We start from the raw sequence: 18,753 nt of genomic DNA, 5'->3' as shown, positions 1-18,753 counted from the left end.
AAAAGCAGTGCTATTTATTTTATAAAATTTTGCTGAGTGTTCCCCAACTTATTTCATTAAACACGTTGAGATTGTGCTGAGTTGGGCTGGAGTATAATCACATTAAATTAAGTGCGACTAAAAATGACCTGAAGAAAACGAGTGGGACGAAGAGGGAGAGTTGAGCGAGGAGAGAGAATGAGCTCACCTTTATACACTTTAAGAGTGGAATAATGATGAGCTTTGAGCTGTCGAATCTCATTACAGATGTGTGAGAGGGAATCAGACCAGATCTCATTCTTCCATCTACACATGGGAATAGAAGAGGAGAGGAGCAGCACTTTGGTTCACACAGTCATCAGCGGTGACACACACTCCCCTGAAATCACACACACACACACACCTGAAACCTTCATTCAGTGGCCTGCTGGGGCTGAAACCTTCAGGTCTGGTATTAGTACTGTAATTGGCCCGCAGTAGGTCGCTAATATGGACTCTCAAAGGTGCAGGTGAAAGAGAATGAGAGATTAGCCATCTTTCTTCAACAACGATTCATTCGTTTAAATCCTAACCTCAGATTTTTAGAAGACCACTGTAAAGTAAACACCCTCGTGCAAATAAAGGTACTTCAATGTTTAAGAGCATTGGTCTCATCACAATGAATGTGGGACTAGCTTTCCAAGAACCTTGTTTTTTCTGTTCCTCCGTTGTGGAGTGAGCTTCCAACCACAACCCGATTTGCTTGAGGCCATTACAACCTTCAAGAAACAGCTGGAACACCTCTTCCAGGAAACACAACCACTGAAACTATAGCTATTAAAAATAAAAAGTGACCCACAAACATTTAAGCAGGAAAAAAATCGCATAGATTCCAATATTCTCGGATCGGTCTCAGGCCTCAATCATATGTGGAAACTGAAAAAAAAAAAATCTGAAATGAATCGGATTTTATACATTAGCCTCTGCCATGTAAGCAAACAGATCTGATATTACATATATTGAAAAAGTGACTATGACTCTTTTCAATGGCGCAAAGGAGGATGAACACAATGTTTTTCTGACCTTTAAAGACGGTACGGAAAGCAAAATGTTGTATTATCATTGCAAATCAAGTCTTTTTTACTTATTTTTCAGCCTTTTCCGGGACTGTAGGTCAAACTTGGGTATAGTAAATGTAGATATCGGATATGGGTCACTTTTGAAAGAAGATAAAAGCTGGTTGTCAAAACATTCGGATATAGTCAACAAATCCTAATTGGGCATCGATTAGAGCCCGACCGACAAAGGATTTTGAAGCCCGATACCGATACAAATATTTTTTGGTTTTAAAATCCGATATATGCCGATATATCGTCCAAAATTTGTAAAAAAAAAAAAAATTTCAGAAAGGCATAACAAAACATTAACAGATTTTCTTAACGTTAGTTATTTGTAGTTATTTATGAGTTTTAACCAAAATAATATGATAATGCATTTTAAAAAGAAACTTTCTAAAAGTTTCTTTTATTGTCACAACAGAATGGACTGATGATAGTGGCATTAGCTAGCTTTATGGTTAGCTAGTCTATGATGAACCATAATTTAGCAATGGATTACGTCATACTGCAAATTGTAAAACATACATTTTCAATATAACTGGCCGCCGGGCCACAAATTTTGTCATGTTTATTTGAGTTAAGAGAACTGATGCGGATGTTCTTTTAATTGTTATTCAAGCAATGTATGTCTCGTGACCAACTCAACGAGTGTTGCCAAAAGGAACGGTGTAGAGTGCCCTCTGGTGGACAAACTACACAACAGTCATGTCATGGTTCAAGCGTGTTTCGTCCGTTTATATTTTATTTTTAAAATATTCTTTTATCGGCCATTATAACTGCCGATACCGATAGTTTGGAAAATCCCTAATATCGGCCGATAATATCGGTCTGCCGATATATCGGTCTGGCTCTAGCATCGATACACCTGCAATGTAAATGTTGGCTAAATATATATGCCATATGTGTCTCCAAACCTCTCTAAAACACAAAATCCCTGGCCTTTACAGGTGAGCATCATACCCTGAAGCTCTCCCAGAGATGATAAAGCCGGAGAAAGTTGGATCCAACCTTTTCCCTGAATCGAACTTTTATTTAATCCTCCCCGCCTCCTCGTTTCTTTTTGTTTCAATCCCTTCCACCCCACTTTCGTCCTCCTCTGGCAAAATGACTAGTCGAGATTCTCTCGCACGTTCCTCACCTAACACTTGGCCACTCCGCTCTGTCGCTGCTATGGCAACGCGTGCTCCTTGCGCGAGTCAGAGTCGGGTCGCTCTCAGCCAGGGAAATCAGACTAATAAATAGCTTTATGCTAATGTCCAGGGCAGCCGGAGAGTGTAGCTGCCAATCCTAATACACTTATTAAATTTCGATCAGATGCTGGAACACAGAGGGCATCTCTGCCGGCCTCTGCCTGTTCTGACACCATCGCTCCCTCTTTTTTTGTCCACTCGAAGATTTATTTTGCTTTGCTCTTCTTGCTCTTCCTCTTGAATTGTTGGTTTTGGTTCAAACTGCTTTGACCAGAATATATTCTGTTCTGAATCAGGTACTCAAGCTCCCTCTGCCCTGTACCTGATTTATACTCCATCATTCTGGGTAATGTGTGCTATTGTCTCTCTGTCTCTCTTTCTCTCCAGCCCTGAAAGGATATTCAGCACAGTGAGGAAGATTTCCCACAATCCTTCATGCTGAGGATCTTACAGGTTCGCTGCAGTATCACAGAGACTGAATACTAATCAAGCGCTCTGCCAACAGTCTCGTCTTCCTCAGGTGAACACACACCCTTGCCTTTAACAATCAACTACAGAGTACCTACAGAGTAAAAAGATTATTTATGCGTTTTTTATAACCTCATATTAATTGAGAGTCAACTACAATATTTTTACATTAAAAATAATTTGTCACACAGCAGGACTATTCAAGTGCAACTGCAAAAAAAAAAAAAACCTTAAAATATAATAAAAATGGTGAAAAACTTCAAAGAATGGTTACAGCGACAAAAACAGCCACTTTATTTTATACAAATTTAATGATGTTGCAGATACATGTGTAAAAATATGATTTATGCCTGTGGATTTCGAAAATGAACAGTTTGCGTCACCGTACTATTGCAACAGCATCCTCTAAATGTAATTTCTCAACTATGCACTCTGCACTCTATGTGACAGCTCGATGTGCAATTATTCAGTGTGAGAAGATTAGTTTACTGTTATTGTTTACGCTTGCTGTTTTCTCAGATAAGTAGTGATTATGAGTCAGATTATTAGAGCTGCATATGTTGCAATGCATGGCACAGCACAGATTTACACACAGTGCGTGTGATTGTACATATTTGATAACAGAGAAGTTTGTGCTGGCAAATCGCCCTAATGCCCCCTCCTCCATACACACATTCCCTTGAGGGGGGGGGGGGGTAATATATATATGTGTGTGTGTCTGTGTGTGTGCAAGCACCGAAGCAGGACTGACACTGCTGCCCTCTAACGACTTAATTAGTGTTTAAGTGTGAAACACTCATTGATTGGCTGGGAAGAGGTTCACTGCAGGCCTTGGCTCTCAATACACAGCAAGAAAGATTCATCCATCCTGTCTGCTCTCTCTAATCAGTGGGCTCTTAGCGATACAAGTTAATCAATCAATAGCCACTGCAATCACATCCCAACAAAGACAAAAATAGCATAATGAAAAATCCACCGCCATAAATCATGATGCATGACGAACTTTCAATACACACTATCGAATACATAGAATATATATATATATATATATACACACACACACACACACACACACACACACATATATTAGGGCTGTCAAACGATTAATCGCGATTAAACGCATGCAAAATAAAAGTTTGTGTTTACATAATATTTGTGGGTGGACTTTGTATAATTATTTTGTATATATATATATATATATATATATATATATATATATATATATATATATATATAAATACACAAGCATGCATGTATATTTAAGAAAAAATATTAATTACATATAATATAAATTATATATAAATACAGGATATACATGAAAATATTTCTTAAATATATACAAGCATGTGAGTGTATTTATATATATAAAATAATTATATATAATGCGCAGTGCACCCACATATATAATGTAAACACAAACTTTTATTTTGAAAGTCATTTGATCGTTTGACAGCCCTAATATATATATATATATATATATATATATATTAGGGCTGTCAAACGATTAATCGCGATTAATCGCATGCAAAATAAAAGTTTGTGTTTACATAATATTTGTGGGTGCACTGTGTATAATTATTTTGTATATATATATATATATATATATATATATATATAAATACACTCGCAGGCATGTATATTTAAGAAAAAATATTATTTAAATATAATATAAATTATATATAAATACAGGATATACATGAAAATATTTCTTAAATATATACAAGCATGTGAGTGTATTTATATATATATATAAAATAATTATACACAGTGCAGCCACATATATAATGTAAACACATTTATTTTGAAAGTCATTTGATTATTTGACAGCCCTAATATATATATATATATATATATATATATATATACACACACACACACACACACAGACACACGTACATATTTTTCGAGTTCATAAATGTTCATTACCACTATTAATGAGAAAAAGTGTTTAAATGATGATGAAATGGTGATGCTTAAACACAATCACATTCTGCAAATTGACTGTCGATATTTTCAAAACAGCGCTATAAACATGCAAAAAGCTGTCAAAAAAAAAACTGAAGGCAAGTTGAGACAAACATTCAGTGCTTTCATCTAATCTTGCATGCCATTTACTCACAGTAAAATTATTTCAACTAATCTTCCAAAAAAGAACATCTAATTTGTTAAACCGCTTGTGCAAATCAGCGCGCCTGTATGAATATTCATGACGCTTCCGTCAGTACGGTCTGCAGTAGAGCAGACAATGGAAAAAGAAGTTGGCTTTTTGCAAACTACTCTATTTGTAATGTGCATGCAAATGGATGTCATTGTATACATCCACCCGTTTATCTCTGTAAACAATGATTGTATTATGCATAAATGCATGTGATTTTAATATGCATAATGTATGCAAATGTACGTGTGTGTGTGTGCGTGTGAGTGAAATCATGCACATCTGTGTGTATACACATGAAGCCCTCCATTATGGCTGGAGGGATCACCCTCATTTGCATAAGAAAGCAGAGGGGCAGATGTGTTGGGTTGCGGACGGGACTACTCGGATGCAGGCGGCATGGACTTCTGTCATCGACTTGTGTCAGACAGAGAGAAATAAATGAACTCTGCTCTATGAAACGACGAGAAGGAGGGTTTGGGGTCGCGACCCCTCTCCCTGACCCCTCCGTCATCAGCACAGTGAACCCCACACTTTCATTGACTTCACGCCTACTTGAGTTTCCCCCAAAGGACCGTACAACAAGGAAGGACACCGTAATCAATTCCGCTTGCAGCTGAATTTCTCTGCCACAAATAAATTGATTCAATATACAGAGCTGTAATTGAAAGATCTCATACATTTTGAGGGATTTTCATTCGAGGCGATGCAACGGTATCGGGGTACAGTGTGTAATATCAAAGAAATACAGAAATACTTATTTGCTACAATGCTAGTTTGATTGACAGGTTAATATAAAAAAAAACATTGCAGTTATCAATCATACTTGAGTCACATAATTTTGCGCTTACACCCAAACAAACATTTTACGAGAAATAATTCATTTAAAACCGATTCTACCAGTTTTAGTCATTAATAATGGATTTCAGAAATTGAATTCAAATGATATTTAACCTATGACACATACATTGCAGTGCTTAATTGTTGTTTTTTGATTATCTACATCTATCTCTAAACCTTCTCCAAGTCCGTGACTGCAATGCCCTTCTCACAATCCTCAGACTACTGAAGGGTCACTTTGAAGTCATTTGCATATGCATGTGAACACCGTTGAGTCGCCAGGTCTTTGGAGAACCCGCCTTTCCAGTGCAAGTCACCTTCATGCAGATGCGCCCGATAACTGATTTCCATGCACGTTTTGATATGTACATAACTCTGCATATCATCCGGAGCCGCGGGGGCTATTAAAACCCTGGATTAGCTTGTCAGCGACAGGGAGGAGTTGTGGAGGATATAAAGTGAATAAGTTTGTGTCTGATTAAGCTTGAGGGAGCTCATCTGTCCTCCCAGGAGCAGAAATGACAGTCATTTGCTGCTACATGACACATCGATCCTCGCAATGTTATTCATAGCCTATTGCTCTGAAGGACTGACGTAGGGGAGAGAAATCTCTTGAAATAATGTGAGAGGGAGTGAGAGACAGGCAGAGAGACAGATAGATTAGATAGAAGATGAGTCGAAACGATAGATAGATAGATAGATAGATAGATGGATGGATGGATGGATGGGTGGGTGGGTGGGTGGGTGGGTGGGTGGGTGGGATGGATGGATGGATGGATGGATGGATGGATGGATGGATGGATGGATGGATGGATGGATGGATGGATGGATGGATGGATGGATGGATGGATGGATGGATGGATGGATGGATGGATGGATGGATGGATGGATGGATGGATGGATGGATGGATGGATGGATGGATGGATGGATGGATGGATGGATGGATGGATGGATGGATGGATGGATGGATGGATGGATGGATGGATGGATGGATGGATGGATGGATGGATGGATGGATGGATGGATGGATGGATGGATGGATGGATGGATGGATGGATGGATGGATGGATGGATGGATGGATGGATGGATGGATGGATGGATGGATAGATAGATAGATAGATAGATAGATAGATAGATAGATAGATAGATAGATAGATAGATAGATAGATAGATAGATAGATAGATAGATAGATAGATAGATAGATAGATAGATAGATAGATAGATAGATAGATAGACTCTATATCTGATATGATCTTCCTCTGCTGTTATAATGCCTGACTAACTCAAAGGTCAGATTTAATGATAGGTGGTTGAGGAATTAACCTCTGTCACTTTAAAACTCCAAGTGTGTGTGTGTGTGTGTGTGTGTGTGTGTGTGTGTGTGTGTGTGTGTGTGTGTGTGTGTGTGTGTCCGCACATATGATTAGTGTGTTAATGATGGTGGAAGCCTTTGGAATGGGCACAGATGTGGGGCTGATTTGCATTCCAGGTTGTGTCATATTATGAATAAACATATCTGGCTGTGGCTGTGTCCATGCTGTTACATTTATATTGAATATCTGACAGTTGAGGAGCTAGGGTTAAGATTTTATTAACTGATGAAGTATAGTACAAAACACCTAAAGGAACACAAATATGTTGTACAGTATCAGTCAAGTCTTCAACAAGGAGAGGAGGGTTAGGGTTAGGGTTGCATTTATCATTTTGATGTTTTGAAAATAAGTTTTTTTATTATTATTGTATATGATTTTTGGATAATTGTGTATGTAGTCATGTATATGTATATATCTATGTGAATGTTAGTGCATACATGATTTTTTTTATGCTATTGATGTACTAGTATATGTATTTTTAAGTTTACTTGATTGGATGAAATACGATGTAAATCGAAAAAGTTTTGCCTTTGTACTTGGCCTCTAAATAAAGTTTTTCATAGAAGAAATGTTCTACGATTATGTGTGCGAGCGAGCTCCTCTCTTTGTGAAACATTGATATATTTTTGAGCGTAATTGGTTTATACTTGAATTCCTTCAGTATTTGGTGAGGACGTTTTACAACCTCTTGTTTTCTATGTAACAGCTTTTTTTCTAATTGCATATTATAAACACATGATTATCTAGACAACCACTTGTTCACTTTCACTGGCATCTCTATGCAAAACTCAACAACAGACTTTTAATGAACAAATAATGTAAGCATTTACAACGGTTCTGAATCCAGAACATTCCTCCAGTGTAATTCACACACAGGTGAGTAACTACTGTAACTGAGCTATTCATTACGATCAACACAGTAAATTGGTGCTTATCCATCTTTATCTATTTCAAGGTTTGTTAAGAATGGGTAAAGAACCCATAACATACATTTACTAATGGTAAACTAGTTTCATTTTTAGTGACAAAAGTAGCTAATATTAAGTTATCACAATTTTAATGCAGTGGCAGAAACTACAGTGGTATGTTTTGAAGGATTCGCATCTAGGCGTTTTTTATTGCTTTTGGTGGAACATACCATGGTAGGATTTGTGAAGGATTTGTCTGAAAAGCTTTTTTCCCCCCTTTTATCCCAGTTATTCATTCACATAGCTGAATGTTGACAAATCTGGACATGAATGAAGACGAACAAGCACCAAACCATGAAAAATGTAGGAGGCTTGCTGCCCTAAAGATGCCTCGTGTCAGCCCAGAGGGAGTAAAAGACCCGTGAGATGAGGAGGGCTGAGCCCACTTGACCTCTCTGAGCACACAAACACATACATTAGCACAGCGGGATTAGAACACGGCCCCGTTACCCCCGACAACAACACAGCCAATTAGAGAACATGGGATCAGCCCCCTACTGTGGTCTGGATTAATAATGGACAAAAAAATACGTGGCTTTTCTGTGCTGCTTCGTTGTTTATAGATACAAAAATGAAATGACTTTATAGAACTAAACACAATTGCAAAACGATGTATACATACTAAAGTACAGCAGCACAGTATGGAAGAGCTGACTCTGCCCTGACCAAATCAAACCTGCCATCTGCGTTACTAAATTATACTGCCTTAAACATACAGTAAAACTAATTGAGATTTATAAAGCGAGAGGACGGCCTGTCACTGCCTCTGACATGCATTGAAACATGAGCGGCCTCATTAAAATGTGTATATTAGAGGCATTCACACACCGAACGCACAATGGGACGCAGCGTTGATGTGAAAGCACAGGAATCCATTGGAAGCTCGCAGCCGCGGCCTCAGGTGCAATACGCTTCCTCACATGGCAAAACTCATTTGCTGTCACTATTCATTGTAGATTCATGAATTTATATTCATTGTCAGATTAGTCACTGAAATAAGCAGTCATGACAGGCTGGATTGTCACCGAAAATTTCATTTTCTTGCGTCGGGTCAATTACCATTCTGAAAAACAGAGACAGTTACAAAAACCGAATCAAAGGGGTCTGGACTTTCATTCCCACTAGAGCTGGAATGAAAAAATACACAAAGGAGCCTTTTGCAAACAAAAAAGCTCACTGAGATTAACTTTTTATGCCACGTTCATAAATCATACCGACTTCAACCAAGACAAATGCAGACACATCTGTCAGCTGTACATTAAAACTGGACTCCATTCATGTGGATTCACCATTACTTAGTTATCAGGTGCTATTGATTTTCCATCCCATCTTCGATTAGTTTAGGACCGGCAGCCGGCTGAGCACTCATTTCATAGAAATCAGCACATTGTATTGGTGAATGCAGTGGACAAACTCACTGGTCATCAGCACGGGTGTGAAATGCAGGATCAGGTCTCATACTCTCTTATCTCTTGAATTACTCATAAGCAAGCACACACACACTCACTCCAAGAGACTCGCACTTCATAAAGCTATTAAATCAACTTCTACATTCATTTTAGAAATCAAACTAGGGTAAAATCAATACTATAGATGCTAAGGAATACAATAACAAAATATCCAGGAAGATCTCAGTAGGCTCAAAACACAGACGGGAGCCTAAATACACACACAGCATGATGTACAATTCTAATTCATATCTGTCAGCAGATGGAGAGGTGCTGCCCAGAGCTGGGCAGTGTGTGTTCGAGTGTGTTTTGTGCTTAAAATCAGTGCTGTGTTGGCAGTGTTTGGGGAAAAGGACAGGGGGAGTATTGGTTTTGATCATGTAGCTTCCAAACTCTCCCTCTCTCTCTCACACACACACACACACACACACACACACACACACATTCGCGCAGTGGGAGCAGCGGTCTCAATGGTGCTACAGTCTCAGTATTATCATTGCTCACCAAATCAGATAAGGCAAGCTGTGATAAGCTTTTTTTCAAAGGTACATTTCAAAAGCAAATTTACCTCCTACATGACCATCTGTAAAAAAACTACTCTTTATTGCTCTCTCAGTCTCCAGAAAGCAGTTGTGAATAAAACTCTACACTGAAACAGAGCAGGGAGTCTAGAGCACATTAAAGTTAACCATCAGGATGTGAAGAGAGGGGTGGAAAGAAAGAAAGAAAGAAAGAAAGAAAGAAAGAAAGAAAGAAAGACAGAAAGAAAGAAAGAAAGAAAGAAAGAAAGAAAGAAAGAAAGAAAGAAAGAAAGAAAGAAAGAAAGAAAGAAAGAAAGAAAGAAAGAAAGAAAGAAAGAAAGAAAGAAAGAAATATGGGTGGATGGATGGGTGGTTGGACGGATGGATGGATGAAAGAAAGAAAAGAAATATGGATAGATCAATGGATGATGGATGGATGGATAGATGGAAGGAAGAAAGAAAGAAAGAAAGAAAGAAAGAAAGAAAGAAAGAAAGAAAGAAAGAAAGAAAGAAAGAAAGAAAGAAAGAAAGAAAGAAAGAAAGAAAGAAAGAAAGAAATATGGGTGGTTGGACGGATGGATGGATGAAAGAAAGAAAAGAAATATGGATAGATCAATGGATGATGGATGGATGGATAGATGGAAGAAAGAAAGAAAGAAAGAAAGAAAGAAAGAAAGAAAGAAAGAAAGAAAGAAAGAAAGAAAGAAAGAAAGAGAGAAAGAAAGAAGGGTGGATGGATGGATGGATGGATAGAAAGAAACAAAGGAAAGAAGGATAGATGGATGGATAGATGGAAGAAAGAAAGAAAGAAAGAAAGAAAGAAAGAAAGAAAGAAAGAAAGAAAGAAAGAAAGAAAGAAAGAAGGGTGGATGGATGGATGGATGGATGGATAGAAAGAAAGAAAGGAAAGAAGGATAGATGGATGGATAGATGGAAGAAAGAAAGAAAGAAAGAAAGAAAGAAAGAAAGAAAGAAAGAAAGAAAGAAAGAAAGAAAGAAAGAAAGAAAGAAAGAAAGAAAGAAAGAAAGATGGGTGGATGGATGGGTGGTTGGATGGATGGATGGATGGATGGATGAAAGAAAGAAAAGAAATATGGATAGATGGATGGATGGATGGATGGATAGATGGAAGAAAGAAAGAAAGAAAGAAAGAAAGAAAGAAAGAAAGAAAGAAAGAAAGAAAGAAAGAAAGAAAGAAAGAAAGAAAGAAAGAAGGGTGGATGGATGGATGGATGGATAGAAAGAAAGAAAGGAAAGAAGGATAGATGGATGGATAGATGGAAAGACGGAAGTAAAAGAAAGAAAGAAAGATATTGGCTTTTAAATTACATTTTATTTTACATGAAATACTTAAAATACTCAATTCTTCTTTAAAAGAAAAACTTCTTCCAACTCAAAAAAAAATGTAAAAAAAGAAAGAAAGAAAGAATTATGGATAGAAAGAAGGAATTAATAAATAAAGCAATGAATGAGAGAAAGAAGGTGGATGGACAGATGGAAAGAAAAGAAAAGAAAAAGAAAAGAAAAGAACAAAAAGAAACAGAGAGAGCTGAGCTGCAGTGTGACCTGTGTGTGAGAAGACAGTAAGTGAGAGTCAGTGTGTGTCCGCAGAGAGTCTGAGAGATTGAGTGTGAATGGAGGCGTGTGTTTAGGAAGGATGTGTTATTGATCTGAACACTGCCACATACGATACATGAAAGCATCAAGGTAAAATAACCTCTTCCCAATTACCTCAACACACACACTCACTCAGCTCTCTGTCATTACCCACCACAGCGGGAGATTCCCATCACACACACTAACACACTCACTGACAATGGAGGAAATACATCCATTCAGATTCACCATGAATTCAGAGATAACCACATCTCAGCAGGATCATCTGGCACTGCTGCTCGGCACAGTTTGAAGAACTCAATATTCTCCTTATTTAATATTCTGGCCAGATCTTCAGCTGGATCTATGCTCAATTGATTCGAAAATTAAGTTAAGCATCGCATCAATATTGAGCCACACCGAGTGTGTTCGAGCTTTAGACAAATGCACTGAATCAAATGAATCATTTCAAGCCTGACAACTTGTCCTGACAACTTTCTAATTTAATATACTGAAATAAAACGTGTGCCAAAAGTAGCTCAACGCCCCATAAACATCTCAGCGCAAGAATCACAGATTATATCTAACTCATTTGATACACATTTCTAACCTGTATAATATTTAAAAAACAACTTTTTCAGAGGATCTGAGAAACGCAAGATCTCCGATGCGCAGTGATTATGTTATTTATGTGTATTTCAAATTAGTTTACAGCCTTATCGTAAAAGTATTTCAATTTTAGACAGATGGTGCTCACCATTGAGACCAGTGAAGTTGGCCCAGTCCAGCAGGGACGAGTTGAAGGACGGGATGGAGGAGATGTTGAAGAACAGGTCGGTTCCGTTGGTGGCGTCACGGATGGTGTCGGTGAACAGATTCATCTGTAGAAGCGTCTTTATCAGGTAACGCAGCATCTCTGCCGTAGCAGCAGAGGGACGCTGCCCCTCTTCCTCTAAAATCTGCTCTTCTATCTCTCCTCTAACGGGTTTCACAGTCCTCTCGCTCTCTGAGTCGCTCTTCTTATTTCCTTAATTCAGTCCTTTTGGCAACAATCACGAAAAAAGACAATAAAAGTCCACTCGGCCAAAAGGAGAAAACTTTTCTCGTTAGTTGTCAGCACGTCTCGATGAAGGGGGGCGCCCCTCTTTCATCCTTCTGTTGTTCTTCTCCTGTGGAACGTGTTAAAATTCGTCCTTTGTTCTGGAGTCACATAACTTCACACACGTTTGTCCTTCTGCACAATAACACCTCGCTGGTGTGAAAGAATCTGGCTATCTGATGACCCTCCCGAATCGCTGCTCTTTTTCCCCTCCCTCGCTCCGTCTCGCTCTCCCTCCTCCCTCACCCCCTCCCTCTCTCCTCTGGCTTCCTGTGATGGTGTGATTGAGTCCCCAAGGGTCACCGAAAAGAAGGGAGAGCAGGTGCTGTTGGCAATAAATGTTTAATTATCGGATTAATAATCATCCCTGGAGGCGTACGCGAACGGGACGATACAGTGTCCCGCCGGCGGATCCGTATACATGTGCACGTATTCCCGCAAACAAACAAACATGATGCAGCGCAAACTCCAGCCGTCTGGCAATATGGCAAAAGCTGATGAGTCAATTACCGCTACATTGTCTTTTGACAACAAGCAGCCCACTGTGATCTCACACTGTGATGTGCTCCTACAGTAATAGACTTCTCCGGCATTTCCACTTTAGGGGCTCGGATGTGTGTTGGAAATCCTAAAAGAGAACATTTGTCTCAAGTGTTGGATCAGCGGAGATGTTTTTTCGTCTATTGCCAGTTTTATGAATCCAATCTGTGGAGATTTATTCAGTCGATTTGAAGGTGGTGGTGCTTGCTCAATACTTAGGGTTAGGGAATTGAACACATTACTAGTTTCTGATGCGTAAATATTCATGTGAACGATATCCTAAAATAGTGCGGCTAGTTTGGGAGGGATGTGCTAATTTCACATAGTGGACAATGCAACGGTTTGAACGTTTTTTGGGGTATAAAAAAAAAAACAATGATCAATTCAATAAAACATTGAACAAAAAATACTATTTATATGATATTACAGTAGGTGGCCAACCAGAAGGCAAATCCACCGCAGCAAAAATAAACCAGTCCATTAGTAATACGTCATATTGAAATAATTCATATCGTCATATCGTAATTGAATATCGTAATTATAACGTCATATCGTAATTGAAATACGTTATATTTGAAATACGTCGTATTACACTTTGAATTAGTAGTAGTACTATTTGGGAAAAGAATTTATAACAAATAAAATAATAACAGTGTTAAAAACATATTGTATTGTATTAAAACATCTAAAATAAATCAAATAAAACAAATCAAAATTAAGATAAAACTGTATAAATACCTGCATAATGGCCAGTGAGTTAAGAAAATTTACCGGCCATAAATATTTTTTACTAGCCATGAAACGGGGAGTAATGACACCAATTTTCAGGTACAGAAATTGCAACATGACATCATGACTTTTGCGTAAACATGCACGCCACTTTCAAGTGGTTCAAGTGGTGTGTTATCTATCTATACGCATTTTGAGCTATCCGCATGTATGCGTGTATGTCTACGCCATTAACGTCCGAGTGATTCCGCGTGTATGTCTACGCCGTTAAAAGCGAAACGAAGCAAAATGTAGATCTACATCTGGGGAACGATATTTTTTTTCCTAGGACGGTAGGGGAAGACTAATAAATGCTATTAACCCCAGTGACGGGTAGGTTTAGGGATGGGGTTGGGGTAGGTCATATATTTATACAGTAATGTAGCGTTAAGTCAACAGCATTCATTAACACACTGAAAAGCAATTTTGCATGTTGATAGCACGCCAAAAATAGAAATATGAATTGGCGTGTCATACATACGCAATTTCATGAGATCAGTCTGAGAAATTTAATAAAGTAATCAAATGTAAAATAAACTGCATAGTCTTTACTATACATGTAACATGTATTAATCATTAATTAAAGTTACAAAAGTTATTCAGTCAAGAGCAGTGAGTGATTTAATTGTCTTTTTGTTGTTTGATTAACATCAATATCAAGCTGCTGTCACTTTAAGAGATAATGCACGGATCCAATATACTGATACAAATGTGTTTATGTTTACTCAAGGCATAACTGACTGCGTTTATGAGGATACTTGCCAATATGGGCATTTTTTTAATTGCAAAATGGCGTGAAAGAGTTCAATTCGGTATTCGCACGCAGATTTCAGATGGCCGCGCTTCAGATGTTTGCACAGAGAATACTTCCCACAGCACACGAGTAACGAATTGAGTTCCCTTTCGCCTTCTTGCGAAATATATCTTCTATATCTTTTAGAAAAAGTCCCATACAAAAATTGCATGGAAGGCAGGAGCAGTCACATCTACGCACCATACACTGTAAAAAAAATCTTTTCATGATTAGTAATCACAGCATTTTTTTTCTTTTGTCAAATCAACTTAAATAAATTATTTAGTTCAGATAACAAATAATTTTGAGTTTCTGATGATTAAATCATTCTCATTCATTGTATTAACTCACTTTTTCCAGTTCAATGAACTTAAAATTTTAAGGCAACCAGGTTACTTACTTTTTAAACCAACAATATTTTTTACAATGGAGACCTTGGGTGGACTTATTTGACTTGCGCCATAAGCAACCACAACACCTGGACACTATAGCAATGCACTGAAAACACTCTGAATGTCTTTGCAACCATTGTGTTGGTGACTTTTGCATAGACAAGGACAACTTTTACAGTTGGAAATGTGTACACTCAGCATTTTCTCTGTTCTTGAGCTTTGAAAGAACAGATGCCTCTCCTTTGTAAACAACTATCAGATTGAGAATCAAATGGTGTTTCATCCACACGTTTAAAAACAAAATCTATTCCTCCATCTGTTTTCTTGTGCACATCACCATATGCACAGGACTGAACGGTGTCATTCCAGTGAGAAAAAGCTTTTGTGCATGTCCACACAACACTCAGCAGGAGGGCGCTGGGATTGTTGCGTGTGCATGCATGTATGTATGTGAATGCGTGTATGAGGCGTTCTCGCTGGACTCATGTGCTTTGGATACGGCGCTTGACAGGATCAGTGTGCTGCCCATTAGTGCGGCCCGTCCCCTGTTCGTCGCGAGACAAAGGGACGCATCCGCGGTACAAAGTTAGCGTGACGACCCCCATCGAGCACTTTCGGAGAGGAAGTTTTCAGCCCAGCCCCCGTTTCTGTCAGTGATGTTTTGTATTCATGGGGTAGATGTGCCAAAGGCTTCAACGCAGGGTGCCAATCTTCACAGAGTTAGGGGGATTTCATAGACTGCAAGACTTTACACAGAAGAGATGTGATGATACTATTGCACAGTGAGGGTATCAGATGATAATACCATTGTACTTTAATATAGTTCATGGTGCTGCATGATTATCATAATCATATACTATGGTGTTCACGCAGTACTTCAAAGAATACAATGGTACTTGCATGCTAAATGTTCAGTTGAAACTCCGTTTTTACATTTTTATTGATACGGCTTTCAAAATTCTTTAGATATACAGTATTGTTACATAAAATTGTATTATATAAAAAATGTTATGGCTCAAAGGTTGCTCTTTCACAGCCCATACATTCTCAAAAATGGTTAATTTAAATATAAAGAGAGATCTCATTTGTAGTTCTTTCGTATAGGACTACTATATGTAAAGATGCTATGTGAACAAAACATCACACTCGTATAAATTAACTTTGATCCTGCAAACAGCAGTTCACTTATGAAGCAGTTTCCTCGGAATGCACCACAAATAGCTCATCAGCTTGTCGATAGATGTGATACACACGGATTGTGGCTGCTATGGAAACGAAAGACTATCCATAACCTAATTCTCTTAGAAAGATGAAACCAATACAGTAGTCATTCTTTTGCTATGTCAAACTTTAAAGCTCTGTGTGAAGTTAAAAGACATGCACAGCTTGCATGATCATCACTGAATGTTTCATTCTCCAACATGCTTCTGATGTGCACAGTCATTCAACAAACAACCAAACCCAATGCAACCCATAATATGTCAAATCTGAACTTGTTAAAGATGCGAAGCAGTGTGCCTTGATCCTTTCTACACCAATCCTGAAGATGAAGCATAAAACATGAAAAATAAAAAGTCATCAGAAATGAAGTGCCTTTGGCTAGGGAGAGCATAATGATCTTGTTATGATTATATTCTCTCCTCTGTGGACCCCAGCATGGAGTTATTGCTCTCTCATGTGTGCTAAGACATATTATAGTGCCACAAATTCACAATTTTTACTGAGGAAGTTTGTTGTTTCGCCAATCCAACTGAAAAACCTGAAAATGTTTCTGAACTATAAAGACTCAAAGACACCTTGTATACTATTTCAGCTATGTTTACCACTAACAGATACATACTCTCAAGCATATAACCACATAAATGGTTTTGAAATCAAATATAATTAGACCATAATATACTTTTGGCCAGTGGCGTAGGTTTGATTTTGAAATTGGTGGGGACGGGGACATATAAATATATTTTTAAGTTTTGATCAAAATTATTGCTAGGGATATATCAGTGTCACTGGATATTTGTATTTGTCACTGGATAGCATCCCTACCCTATCCTACGCCCTTCCTTTTGGCAATTTACTGTATATCAAAAATAAAAATGCAAAAGTTTTGACTAGGGAATACATGGTTCAAAGTATTACAATCGAAAATAAAAAGTGAGGATCTTTCTCAGGATTTGTATTAACATGAAACATCAATTTAACATCAACACTAACACAATTTTTTAACATCAATGCAGACTACTGTTAGTTAGTTCATCCAAAAATGAAAATTATGTAATCAATGCCTCACCCTCATGTCGTCCCAAGCCCGCAAGACCTCCCTTCATCTTCGGTACACAGATTAAGATATTTTAGATTTAGTCTGAGAGTTTTGTTCCTCCATTGAAAATGTATGTACGATAAACTGTCCTTGTCCAGAAAGGAAATAAAGACATCATCAGAGTAGCCCATGTGACATCAGTGGGTTAGTTAGAATGTTTTGAAGCATCGAAAATACATTTTGGTCCAAAAATAACAAAAACTACGACTTTATTCAGCGTTGTATTGTCTTCCGCTTCTGTTGTGGATCCGCGTTCAGTGACGCTGCTGACGTGTGTCTGGTGCGGCTGAGCTTTGTTCACAGTCTGACGGAGACGCACGCTGTACAAAACAATCTTCGCAAACATTTCTAAGGATTTCCACACAGAGAACGACTTACATTTTTTTGCCCGGCCATATTTATTTGAACCCGAATACACGGACACTCGTCAGCAGCGTCACATGGGCTACTTTGATGATGTCTTTATTTCCTTTCTGGACAAGGACAGTATACCGTACATACATTTTCAATAGAGGGACAGAAAACTCTCGGAATAAATCTAAAATATCCTAAACTGTGTTCCAAAGATGAACGGAGGTCTTGCAGGCTTGGGACGAGATGAGGATGAGGCATTATCATTTTCATTTTTGGGTGAACCAACCCTTTAATGCCATTTACCAGGCTGTTAGCAGCGGCACCTTGCTGTTTTAAAGATTCAATTTTCTGCACTCTCTCTCTGGAATCCTGTACAATCCTTTAAAAATGGCCCCTAACAGTCACATCACGACTAGAGAGCTCTGTGAGAGAAATCGATTCTGCGCTCAAGACAGCAACCATGCCGTTTTCCCTTTACCTGCTCAACACCGGCACAATCGAAGACTCATTACCACAGATTCTTCCAGTCTCTCTGTGGACTCCAGAGGAATGAGTCTGACTCAATTAAAAGACACATAGACCAGCACATCATTGATAAAACTTTACACCGCCGGAAGAGCAGTGAGGAAACGCAGGCTTTGTTTTCTTGAAAGACTATTAGACTTGTTCTTTGTAATGCCAGCAGCCAGAGATTTGTGTTTTTGTGTCACCGATTGATTCCAATGAACTAGAAGTCTGCCGTTGTTCGTTGTTATAGTCTCAAATATCGAAGAACTAGGGCTGTCAAGTCAACTATGAGATTAAACAGTCAAATTAATCGAACCACAATTTAACAATACAGAGGAAACTGAA

The 18,753-nt window shown here is 38.3% G+C and overlaps 1 protein-coding gene across 1 annotated transcript in view; it reads right to left on the bottom strand.

The window, feature by feature from the left end:
* robo3 (roundabout, axon guidance receptor, homolog 3 (Drosophila)) overlaps positions 1 to 12,902 on the bottom strand; it is a 144,478-nt gene extending 131,576 nt beyond the window's left edge. Inside the window, exon 1 of the mRNA XM_089126035.1 lies at positions 12,396 to 12,902. Coding sequence (XP_088982161.1) covers positions 12,396 to 12,552 — 157 coding nt within the window. The 5' untranslated portion in view covers positions 12,553 to 12,902. The remainder of the gene's footprint in view (positions 1 to 12,395) is intronic.
* Positions 12,903 to 18,753: the final 5,851 nt, after the last annotated feature.

This window comes from Pimephales promelas, chromosome 23, assembly GCF_988280905.1.
Source record: "Pimephales promelas chromosome 23, fPimPro1.hap1.1, whole genome shotgun sequence".
Taxonomy (NCBI): Eukaryota; Metazoa; Chordata; class Actinopteri; order Cypriniformes; family Leuciscidae; genus Pimephales; species Pimephales promelas.
This window is presented reverse-complemented; position numbering and strand designations above follow the sequence as displayed.